This window comes from Mesoplodon densirostris, chromosome 1 (genome assembly GCF_025265405.1).
Source record: "Mesoplodon densirostris isolate mMesDen1 chromosome 1, mMesDen1 primary haplotype, whole genome shotgun sequence".
Taxonomy (NCBI): Eukaryota; Metazoa; Chordata; class Mammalia; order Artiodactyla; family Ziphiidae; genus Mesoplodon; species Mesoplodon densirostris.
The window spans coordinates 112,105,297-112,117,635 of NC_082661.1; the positions used below are offsets into that span (position 1 = coordinate 112,105,297).

Genomic DNA, 12,339 nt, shown 5'->3' on the forward strand with positions numbered 1-12,339 from the left:
TGCACACAGGCTTTCTCTAGTTGCGGCGAGCGGGGGCTACTCTTCGTTGCGGTGCACAGGCTTCTCATTGCAGTGGCTTCTCTTGTTGTGGAGCACGGACTCTAGGTGCGCAGGCTTCAGCAGTTGCGGCACGTGGGCTCAGTAGTTGTGGCGCACGGGCTTAGTTGCTCCACAGCATGTGGGATCTTCCCGGAGCAGGACTCGAACCTATGTCCCCTGCATTGGCAGGCGGATTCTTAACCACTGTGTCACCAGGGAAGTCCCTGGCAAAGTCCTTTCTAAACAAAGAAATATATGTTGACTACCAGTGAATATGAACTGTTCAGCTCCTGCTTCAGTTACAGAGAGCTTGCATGTTCCCATTTCCATCAACCAAAGAAAAGAATATTTCCATCAGATACCATTTGCTGCTCAAGGTTGCAAAGAAGGACGAAGTATTGGGTCCTGGTCAAAATGGCATGAAGAACACAGGGAACACTTACTATATATATAACAGATAACAAATAAGGACCTACTGTATAGCACAGGGAATTCTTATATGGGAAAAGCATTTTAAAAAGAGTGGATATATGTACATGTATAACTGATTCACTTTGCTGTACAGCAGAAACTAACACAACATTGTAAATCAACTATACTCCAATAAAAATTTTTTTAAAAAAAGAACACAGGGAACTAGCTTTCCTCCTCCCATTAAATGTCCAATAAATATTCAAAAAGAAAAAAGCATAAATCTATACTGGGAACTAGAGAAAGTACTTGTGCATAAGCCATAGGCTTTGAGGAATTTATGCTGGATCTTATCTTACAGATGAGACTAGTCTGAAAGAAGATGTTGACATCTGATACACGACTGAAATTCCCACTCTCAATTTCAGAGAGAGAGAGAAGTGTATTGAGGAAGTAAGCAGGAAAAGATCTCACTAAGTCCCTGCTGACATCAACTAAATCAGAGGTGGAAGGGCAGGAGTTAAGGCAGGCCAGGGGGTTGGCAGACAACATAATACCTGAACTCAGACATCTGTGGATGGCAGCTTTTGGACCCCCCGGCTGTATTGGAGGCAACAGGTTTTATTTGGTCAGTTCAAGGGTCGGGATATTGGAGCAAAGAGGATGAAGTAAAGACAAGCACTGTCCCAGGTATCTCATTCATATCCCTGGGATGAAGATTCCTGATAGAACCACCTAAAAGTCCATGAATAACATATTTTTCCAGGGCAAAGATATATCTGAACTGGTGGTATGTTACTGAAACATTCTTTGTTTCACTTTCTTCTCTTCCTGTACTTTAAACCTGAGGTACCTCTAGAAAGATTTGGTCAGGGAGCCTTAAATTTTTCTGATAGAAGTCAGCTCAATTTCTGCTTGACTCCCAGACAGGGGTCACAAATCAAATGTCCACCTGAGCAGACAGGTGATATAAACACATGTAATCATGGGTCGGGTAGAAGAGATGATAGGGTATGATGAGACCTGTGTGTTTGGGGCAGCTGTGAGTCACTATTCAGTTCCAGTAGGTTGTTATGAAATGGAAAGTTCCTGGTACATCATAATTTCCCAACAAATATTTGTTGTTGTTTTTGTTCTTTTTCTTGTTCTTGTTGAAATAAGAAACTCTAGATACCATACGAGAACACAAAGGAACAATATAAAGAGAAGTAGACCATGAAAACAGGAATGAGAGACATGAACGGCAAACATACACAACAAAAAGAGATTATAAAAAAATTTAAAACAGACCATGTAAACAAAATCAATAATATCATTAATCAAAAAATAAGAGGGAGAAACTTTAACTATTTGTAAGAGCCTTCAATATGAAAAGTGTTCATGGTGTTCCAGAAAACTTAAAGAAAGAGATCCAAGTCTAGTCATCGTCTATGGCTTTTCTTTTTAAAGTTTAGATGATAAGAAAGATTTATACAAGAATTCTGGGAAAATTAAAGTTGGTCTCATTCTTGTTCTCCTCAAAACTAAATACTGATGAATGACAGTTACATGTCAAATGTAAAAATTCACAAGAGTACGGTCACACTCTGACAAGAAAACAACAGGTACCTTACAAAATCTTACCTTCAAAGTAACTATAATTAATGTTAAAAGATCAAGGGGTTGGTGGACAATATTCATAAACAGATGGGTAATTTCAAAAGAGAGACAGAAACTATATATAGGAGTCAAATTGAAATGCTAGGAGTAAATTAAAACACATGATATAAGAGATTTTTTTTTTCAATTCCTTTGCTGACTTTCTCATCAGACTAGATACAGCATAGGAAAGAATAAGTTACTTTAAAGAAGGTCAATGAAAATTATTCAAAAGAAAATCCAAAGGAAAAACAGTGGGAAAAAAAGAACATAGTATCCGAAAGACATGGAACACTATTAAACCAGTCTAACATATGCATATAATTGAATGCCCAAGTAGAAAAGAAAAACAGGACAAGGCAGAACACATTTGAAGAGATAATGGCTGAGGATTTGGAAATATCAATTGAAAAAAAGTTCAAAAACAGCTCAGAGAACCTTAAGTAAAATTAAAATAAACACCATACACTTAGTCACATCACTTTCAGATTGCTGAAAACAAAAGATGAAGAGAAAATCTGGAAGGTAGCCAGAGAAAAAAGAACATTACTGACAGAGGAACAAATATTAGAATAACAGCAGATCTTGATCAGAAATTATACAATCCAGGAAAATGTGCCAACATATCTACAGTATTGAAAGGGAAAAAACAAAGCTGTCAACCCAGAATTCTATACCAGTGAACATACCTTCAAAAATGAAGGCAAAAATGAGGAATTTTTCAGACAAAAGCTGCAAGAATTCACTACCAGTAGACCCGCACTACAAGTTTTGTTAAAGAAGGTTCTTCAGACAGGAGTATGATACCAAATGGAAAGATGGATCTACACAAAGCAATGTACATTAATGGCAAGGTAAATAAAACAGATACTTTTCTCCTTATATTTTTAATGCCTTTATAAGATAATTGATTGTTTAATGAGAGTATAAAATAATGTATGTTCCTTCTTAAAAAAATCAGGACAAAAAGAACTAATTATAACGAAAGTGAGCAAGAAGAAGGAAATAATAAAGAGCAGAAATCAATGGAAATAAAAAATAAAGATAATAAACTCAAATCTTGTTATATAAAAAGTTCAAAAAGGGCCTCCCTGGTGGCGCAAGTGGTTGAGAGTCCGCCTGCCGATGCAGGGGATACGGGTTCGTGCCCCGGTCTGGAAGGATCCCATATGCCGCGGAGCGGCTGGGCCCGTGGGCCATGGCCGCTGAGCCTGCGCGTCCGGAGCCTGCGCGTCCGGAGCCTGTGCTCCGCAACGGGGGAGGCCACAACAGTGAGAGGCCCGCATACCGCAAAAAAAAAAAAAAAAGTTCAAAATGATTAATAATCCCCTAGCCAAACTGATCAGGAAAAAAAAGAGAGGGTACAAACTACCAATGTTAGCAATAAAAGGGGAGACATCACTACAAACACTATGGACCTTGTAAGTATAATATATATGCCAATAATTAGAAAATGTAGAGAAAATAGACAAATTCCATGAAGGAAATAACTATTTCAATATTAGATAATCTGAATAACTTGATATTTATTGAATTCATAGTTTAAAACCTTCCCCTGAAGAAAATTCGAGGCCCAGATGGCTTCACTTATGAGTTCTATCAAACACTTATAAAATATATAATACCAGTTCTATACAAACTCTTTTAGAATTTAGAAGGAAATGCCTTCCAACACATTTTATGAGCCCATTACCTTATAACAAAATAAGACAAAGCATTACTAGAAAAGGAAACTAGAGAACTAGAAACCTCATGATCATAGACACAGTATTCCTCAACAAAATATTAGTAAATAAAATTGAGCAATCTTTAAAAAAGATAATACATCATGACCAACTGGGGTTCATCTTTCAAATGCAACACTGATTCAACACTTAAAAGTGAACCAATGTGATTCGCCCTGTCAACAGACTAAAAAAAGATCGGTATGATCTTCTCAGTAGATGTAGAAAGTTTTGTCTTTTCTAGAATGTCATATAGCTGGAATCTTACAATATGTAGCCTTTTTATATTAGCTTCTTTAACTTAGAAATATGCATTTGAGATTCCTCCAAGTCTTTTCATGGTGTGATACCTTATTTGGCGATGTGTGTCTGAGGGGGGCATGTTGAATAGTATTCCATTGTCTGAATGCCCCACAGTTTATTTATCTGTTCAACTGCTATAGGACATCTTGATTGTTCTCAAGTATTTGGTAATTATTAGATAAAGCCGCTATAAACATTTGTGTGCATGTTTTTGTGTGAACCTAAGTTTTCAAAGAGGGTCAAGGAGCACAACTGCTGGATTGTATGGTAAGAGTATGTTTACTTTGTAAGAAATTGCCAAACTGTTTTCCAAAATGGCTATATCATTTTGCATCCCACCAGCAATAAGTGAGAGTTCCTGTTGCTCCACATGCCTGTCAGCATTTGTTGTTGTCAGGGTTCTGAACTTTGGCCATTCTAATAGTGTGTATTAGTATCTTACTGTCATTTTAATTTGCAGTTCCCTAATGGTATATGATGTTGAGCATATTTTCATATGCCCATTTGCCATCTGCACATCTTCATTGGTGAGGTGCCTATTCAGGTTTTTGTCCACTTTTAGTTAAGTTCTTATTGTTGAGTTTCTAAAGTTTTTTGTATATTTTTTGGATAACAGTACTTTATCAGATATGTCTTTTGCAAATATTTTCTCCCCAGGCAGGTCTAGTAACAAGAAAATTCCTCAACTTTTATTTGTCCAAGAAAGTCTACATTTATCTTTCACTTTTGAAAGATAATTTTGCAAGGTACAGAATTCTAGATGTGTGTGTGTGTGTGTGTGTGTGTTACTTTCAACACTTTATTTTACTCCACTCTTGTCTTGCTTGCATTGTTTCTGTCTTACTCAGTTCAGGTTGCCATAAAAAAGTGGCGATAAATAAATAGACAATAAAATAGACAATAGACAATAAAATAGACAATAAATAGACAGGGCGGCTTAAACAACAGACATTTATTTCGTACAGTTCTGAAGGCTGCAAGTCAGAGATTATGTTGCCAGCATGGCCAGGTGCTAGTGAAGGTTCCCTGGCTTGCAGACGGCTTCATTTCCTCTGTGTCTTCACATGGCAGAGAGACTTCTGGTGTCTCTTCTCTTCTTATAAGGGCACGAATCCCATCATGAGGACCCCACCCTCATGACCTCATCTAAACCTATTTCCCAAAGGCCCCATCTCCAAATATCATCACATTGGAGGTTAGGGTTTTCAACAGGAATTTTGGGGAGACACAGTTCAGTCTATAGCAGTTCCTGAGGAGAAGTCAGATACAATTCTTACCTTTCTCCTCTATAGGCAAGGTGTTCTTATCCTCTGGTATCTTTGAAGATTTTTTTCTTTATCTTTGATTTTTAGCAACTGGAATATAATATGCATGGGTGTAGTTTTTTGGCATTTATCATGCTTGGTGTTCTCTGAGATTCCTGGATATGTGATTTGGTGTCTGATATTAATTTGGGGAAATTCTCAGTCATATTCTGTACCATTCTTTCTTCTCCTCTGGTATTCCCATTACACATGTTATACATCTTATAGTTGTCCCACAGTTCTTGGATATTCTGGGGGTTTTTTCAGTCTTTTTTCTCTCTGATTTTCCATTTTGGAAGTTTCCATTGACCTATCCTTAAGCTCAGAAATTCTTTCTTCAGCCATGTACAGCCTGCTTATAAGCCCTTCGAGGGCACTCTTCACTTCTGTTAGAGTGTTTTTGATCGCCAGCATTTCTTCTTGATTCTTTCTTGGAATTTCCACCTCTCTACTTGCATTGCACATCTGCTCTTGCCTGCTGAACACTTTATCCATTAGAGCCCTTAGCATGCTAATCATAGCTGTTTTGAATTCCCAGTCTGATAATTCCAACATCCTGCCATATTTAGGTCTGGTTCTGATGCTTGTTATTTCTCTTCAAACTGTGTTTTTTCCTTCTTAGTATGCCTTGTAATTTTTTCCTTGGTAACCAGACATGACATAACAGGTAAAAGGAACTATGGTAAACAGACCTTTAGTGATGCGGTAGTAACGTGTGAGGGGGGAGGTATTCTACAGTCCTGGGATTAGTTCTCTGTCTTTTGGTGACCCTGAGTCTCGGGACTGTGAACTTCACAAGTGCTTCTGAGTCCCACCCCCACCTTAGGTGGAAAAGAATGGCTTGAAAGGACTAGGCTGGAGTTGGGTATTTCCCTTCCCTCACATGGAAGGCTGGAGCCAAACTGGAGTTTGGTATTTCCCCTCCTCCAGGTAAGTTAGGCTCTGAAAAATATCCCAATAGTTTAGGCTCCAGTAAAATCTTGAGGCAGGCTTAGTTAAGAAGAACAGAATTCTCTGGTATATTTAAAAATGATTACTCTCCCCTCTACCTGCGGAAGGCAGGAAGGGGTTTTCCTCCAATATTCACTGTTGACAACCTGGTTGAGCTAGTGGGGGTGAAACTCACAAAAGTGTGGGGCTCCCTGATGACTGGATTCACCTGGAGTTATTAACCCTCAGACTTGTCTACACTGAGCCTCCAGCAATTTGTCAATCACTGTTCAGGTTTTCCTACCCCTGGTACTGGTTCCCGTAGAGGTTTCTGCTCCTGGGTCCCTGTTCCTCTGTATTTACCTGTCTGTCTCTCCAGGTTTGGAAGCAGGAACTTGCCCTGCTGCCTCTCCTCTCTGATGGATCTAAGAAGAGCTTTCTGTTTTTTTCAGTTTGTTCAGCTTTTCACTTATTCTTAGGATGGTGTAGTAACTCCCAAACTCCTTACATGCTGGACCATAAACCAGTAGCCAGTAACTGATCCTTTACAATGTTTCCAAGGTAATTCAACGGGGAAAGGTTAGTCTTTTCAACAATTGTGCTAGTGAATCTCAATCTTTACCTCATCTCATACACACGAATCAACTCAAAACGGATCATAGGTCTAAATGTAAGAGCTACAACTACAAAACTTTTAGGAAAAAAATATTTGTAACCTTGCATCAGGTAAATATTTTTAGATAGAACATAAAAAGTACAAACCATAAAGTAAATAACTTATAAATTTAACTTCACTATAATTTAAAACTTCTGTTCTTTGAAAAATAATGTTAATGAAATGGAAATACAAGGCACGAACTGGAAAAAAATATATGAGCAATATATATTTGATCGAGAACTTATATCCAGAATATGTAAAAAACTCCTATCTTAATAATAAGAGCATACGATGCAATTTTAAAATGAGTAAAAGATCTTAACAGATTTTTCACCAATGATCTTTCACAAATGGCAAGCAAGCATATGAAAACATACTTGACAATAATCATTATTAGAGAAATACGAATTAAAACCACAGTTAGATACTAGCACACGCTGGAATGGCTACTACTTTTTAAAACTGACAACATTAAGTGCTAGAAAGAATTTGGAACACTTGGAAATCTCAAAGATTATAGGGGGAATGGGAACCTGTACTGACACTTTGGACAACAGTTTGGCAGTTTTTTATAAAGTCATATGTATATAAATATATTATTCATAATTTTCAATAACTGGAAATAACCACAGAAATGCTACTCAGCAATAAAAAAAAAACTACTGACACATTGTTGGATCTCAGAAGCATTGCACTAATTGAAAGAAGTACTCCAAAAGCTACATATTGCATAATTCCATTTATGTGAAGTTCTAGAAAAAATGAACTACAATGACAGAGAGCAGATCAGTGGCTGCAGGAACCTGTGCCTGGGGAGGGGAATGAAGAAGAATTTGGTGGTGGTAGAATTGTTCTACATCATGACTGTGATGGTGACACATTCATCAAAACTCATCTAATTGTACATTTAAAACTAGTGCATTTTATTGTATAAAGTTGATTTTTAAAAGTTATAAGCATAAAAATCATATGAGTGGTGGTCAAAGGTTGACATAGGGAGAAGAGACAGACCACAAAGGAATACAATAGGACCTTTGAGTTGGTAATATTCTATAACTTGATTATGGCATTGTTTCCATGACTATATACATGTATCAAAACTTACCAAATTATATATATTAAAAACTTGAATTTTGCAGCATACAAATTATATCTCAATGAACCAGACTTTCAAACAATTAATAAAAAATAAATATATAAACAAAAAGAGACTGGAACCCAACAGAGCGAATTATAAAGGGTCCTGTAAGGGAAAAGTTTGTGCCCCAAAATTTTATAGGCAGTCATGTGCCCTTTAACAAAGGGCAGTGGAAAGAGGTTTTCAGAAAATACCTAAGGAGTTTTCCTGAATGAAATACCTGGGGTCTTGTGACAGCATGAAGGAATGTATTTCAAAAGAAAGAACCCAGAAACACTGATTAATTATATAATTGTTGTTCTACATGACAGTATAAATGTGGTAACAAACAGAGCCACCGCAAGCATGTACATTAGCATTGTGTACTAGAAAAAAGATCCTTCTCCTCTCTTTTTTTTAATGTAAAGAAAGAATATCCACATGAAAAGGATGGAAGAAGTGAGGGAGGGAATTATGCCATTGTTTACCCCAGAGAAATTCAACTGTGATACATCAGAAGATAATATTACTGAATTCCTCTCTTCCATAAAGGGGAATAAACAATTATCTTTCTGCCACTGACATTGATGACTTTAATATGATTTTAAGCTAATCTTTTAAAAAGTTAATTAATAAATGTCATATAATATATACTTAAAACCCTTTGCAACATATATTATTTACTATTTTACATTTAATTTTTATTTTATCAAAGAGGTACTTGTGGTGTAACACATTAAAGGCAGGGTGTCCATAAAGTCAAGAAATATGTATACTATAAATTAATTACTTTTTTACTGATTGAAGATGCCCCTTAACACGTTATATATGCTATTGTTTTCAGACTTCATGGCCCTTCTGCAGTTCTACATGCCTAGATGAAGAGCAGTGGTCCCCTGCCCACACCATCCATCTCCTTGCTCCAACTCCTGCTTCCCAAAGGCAGGGACTTTCACCTGTTTCATCGTCTATTTACTTCCATATTTCCAGATAACATGCTTGTTTTGTTATTTCTTGATTTTTTTTTCAACTTCAGATATTATTTGCTGACTTTCTAATGTGGAAGGCAAGATTAAGACCTCCCCAAGACTTGTGATGATGGATGACTTTGTTTTTGCTTCTTGTGTTCTTTGGTTTCCTATTATGCACATGTTAACTTTTAAGAAATAAATGTTATTTTAAAAACCTTAAAAAAAAAAAAAAAAAAGACCTCCCCAAGAGGCAGGAAAGGAATAAAGACACAGACGCAGAGAATGGACTTGAGGACATGGGGAGGGGGAAGGGTAAGCTGGGACGAAGTGAGAGAGTGGCATGGACATATATACACTACCAAATGTAAAACAGATAGCTAGTGGGAAGCAGCCGCATAGCACAGGGAGATCAGCTTGGTGCTTTGTGACCACGTAGAAGGGTGGGATAGGGAGGGTGGGAGGGAGACGCAAGGGAGAGGGGATATGGGGATATACGTATACATATGGCTGATTCACTTTGTTATACAGCAGAAACTAACACAACATTGTAAAGCAATTATACTCCAATAAAGATGTTAAAAAAAAAAAGACCTCCCCTAGAGGGGCACACGCATGCAAACACACACACACACACATTCACCTCCCCCATTCTGCCATTACAGTTATAACTCTTATTCAGATCGCCATAGATACAAAATGTTAGTCACAGCTGAGCTACGCATGTACCATTTGCTTTTCTGATACCTCTTGCTGTTTTCCTAAAGTTAACGCTTATCTTGTTTTTTCATCATCGTAGGTTTCCCTTGCTGCCAGCCTGGGTTTTAACTTTCTCCATCTGGATAAATCTATGGTCCATCTGTTTCCTGGATTCTAAAGTTTTTTACTGTCATAGCCATTCCTGTTCTCTGTCCATAAAGCTTGATGCAACTGTATCCCTTTACCATGTTAAGCAGAAGCCCCGTCCAGTGTCAGTAACTGACCAAGCCAGGCAGACACAGGGGGTCAGACCAGGTGGGCTTTGTGCTCTGTGGCAAATCGGGTATCTTTTTTTTTTTTTTTTTTTTTTGCTGTATGCGGGCCTCTCACTGTTGTGGCCTCTCCCATTGCAGAGCACAGGCTCCAGACGCGCAGGCTCAGCGGCCATGGCTCACGGACCCAGCTGCTCCGCGGCATGTGGGGTCTTCCCGGACCGGGGCACGAACCCGTGTCTCCTGCATCGGCAGGTGGACTCTCAACCACTGTGCCACCAGGGAAGCCCGCGAATCAGGTATCTTAATGCATCTTCTAAACCACTGAGGCTTCATCTGCCAGGCCCTGTTATTCCTAATGTTCTCAGATCCCATTTCTCTTGAAATTGGAGGAGACATTTGTTTACTTAAAATACAGTTAATTCAGTGGATGTGAGAAGAAGGCCCTGGGCCTCATACCTACCTTCACGGCGCTGAAGCAGAACACATGCAGCACAGCTGCGGCGGACGCACTCCGGGCCACGCTGTAAACGGCTGACAGCATCCCCGAAACAGCTGGAACACAAACGTCAAGAGTTCCCTTCTAGACTGGCAAGTCTCACGGTCAGTAAATGTTGTAAGACATGAAGTTTGTATGTAAATCAACTATACTCCAGTAAAAATTTTTTTAAAAAAAGAAGAAGAAATGAAGTTTGTAGCTTTCAAATGCAAAATGCCTGTGAAAGGGGCAAAAAATCAATCTACGGGGCAGTCAAAAAGGCCTGGGTGACTCTTAGTACAAGAAAGACACTGACCATTAACTAACAACTCAGGAGGACCACAGATAGAAAGAACTTTTGATAACATTCTTGGAAGGCTGTGTGAACCAGTCAGCGTGGAGGTGGGGAGACCTTGTGGCTTACAGTTGGAAGCTGCTGGCCCAGGAAAGCTCAGGGATGGCGATTTCAACAGAAGAAAGGAGAGAGATGGAAATGGGGATGGAGATGGAGATGGGGATGGAGATGGAGATGGGGATGGAGATGGATGGAGATGGGGATGGAGATGGAGATGGGGATGGAGACGGGGATGGAGATGGAGATGGAGACAGAGATAAGGACAGAGGGAGATGGATGATAGATAGATAGATAAAAAGAACAAGAAAGCACTCCTGTGTGTGTGTGTGTCTGTGTGTCTGTGTGTGTACAAGGAGGTGGCAGCAGTAATTAACTGCCCTCTACGCTCTTGTGCTTTATGTACAGATTTCATGGAATCCTTACAGCAACCCTATGAGATCAGCATGTTAGTCTCCATTTAGAGAAGAGTAAACTTTAAAGGTAAGCAATCTGGGTAAAGTCTCCAAGTAAGCAATAGATGAAGCTTTATCCACCTTGGTTGGAATCTAAAGTACACACCAAATGAAAGGACACAGGTCACCTGTCTCTACAGGCCCGCACACCATGCACACTCACAATGTTACATGCACACGCTCCCAGACTAATTCAGACATGTACATGCTCAAATACACACGGCGCACACACTCACCTCCACTCACTCACATTCACACACAGTCACACATACGGCTTTTCCAAAGAATAGTTAGAAGAGCCTTAAACCTAGTGCAAAGCTCATGGAATTCTACGCTTCCCTGTTTTCCGCTTGTGTCAAGCTGGGTGGACCACTTTCAATTTGGATGAATGAATCTAGAAGGGCCCACCATCAACCTGACCGACCAGAGCTGAAGTCCTTTAAAGGCTCAGGACAAAGAACACCTAACTGTCCAGATCTCATTCCACGCCTGAGGCTATTTAGCCCTTATCTGAACTTCAGACTTTTTTACAGGACAAACAGAATGAACAAGACTTACCAGAACCTCCAAAAAACAGCATGTCAATTTGCTCCAAAAGATAGATGCAGAAAGTGTTGATCTGCGGGAAGAGCCCAAGGAGGGAGATTGCAGGGAAGCAATATAGAAATACTGGAAGTGAACAGACAAAATTGATGGTAAGCGTGCGGGAAAGGTGGCCGAGGTTCCCGCTGCAGTCCCACCTCCCTCCTCCCTTTCAGCCCAGCCCACCCCGCCCCAGGTCCTGGAGGCAATACAGCCTCCTGTCCCCTACCCGCTGGAGGAGGCTGGAGGTTGAGCCAAACAGGCCCGTGGAAATAATAAAGGTGCTGCTTTTGAGGAAGAGGCGGGCCTGGGACTGAGCAGACACATGGGGATGGTGGGTAGAGAGTAGATCGGCCTTCAGCTTGCAATGACAGACTTGGACTTAGGGGAAATGAGATGGGAAAAGAGG

At 39.5% G+C, this 12,339-nt stretch overlaps 1 protein-coding gene across 5 annotated transcripts in view; it reads right to left on the minus strand.

Moving 5' to 3' along the window:
• Positions 1–12,339, minus strand: part of PCNX2 (pecanex 2) — a 287,082-nt gene that overhangs the window by 181,718 nt on the left and 93,025 nt on the right. For all 5 annotated transcript variants that reach the window (XM_060107858.1, XM_060107868.1, XM_060107877.1 and 2 more), the window contains 2 exons: positions 11,907–12,017; positions 10,527–10,618 (listed from right to left, as the gene is read on the minus strand). In XM_060107858.1, the coding sequence (XP_059963841.1) occupies positions 10,527–10,618; positions 11,907–12,017 (203 nt within the window). The remainder of the gene's footprint in view (positions 1–10,526; positions 10,619–11,906; positions 12,018–12,339) is intronic.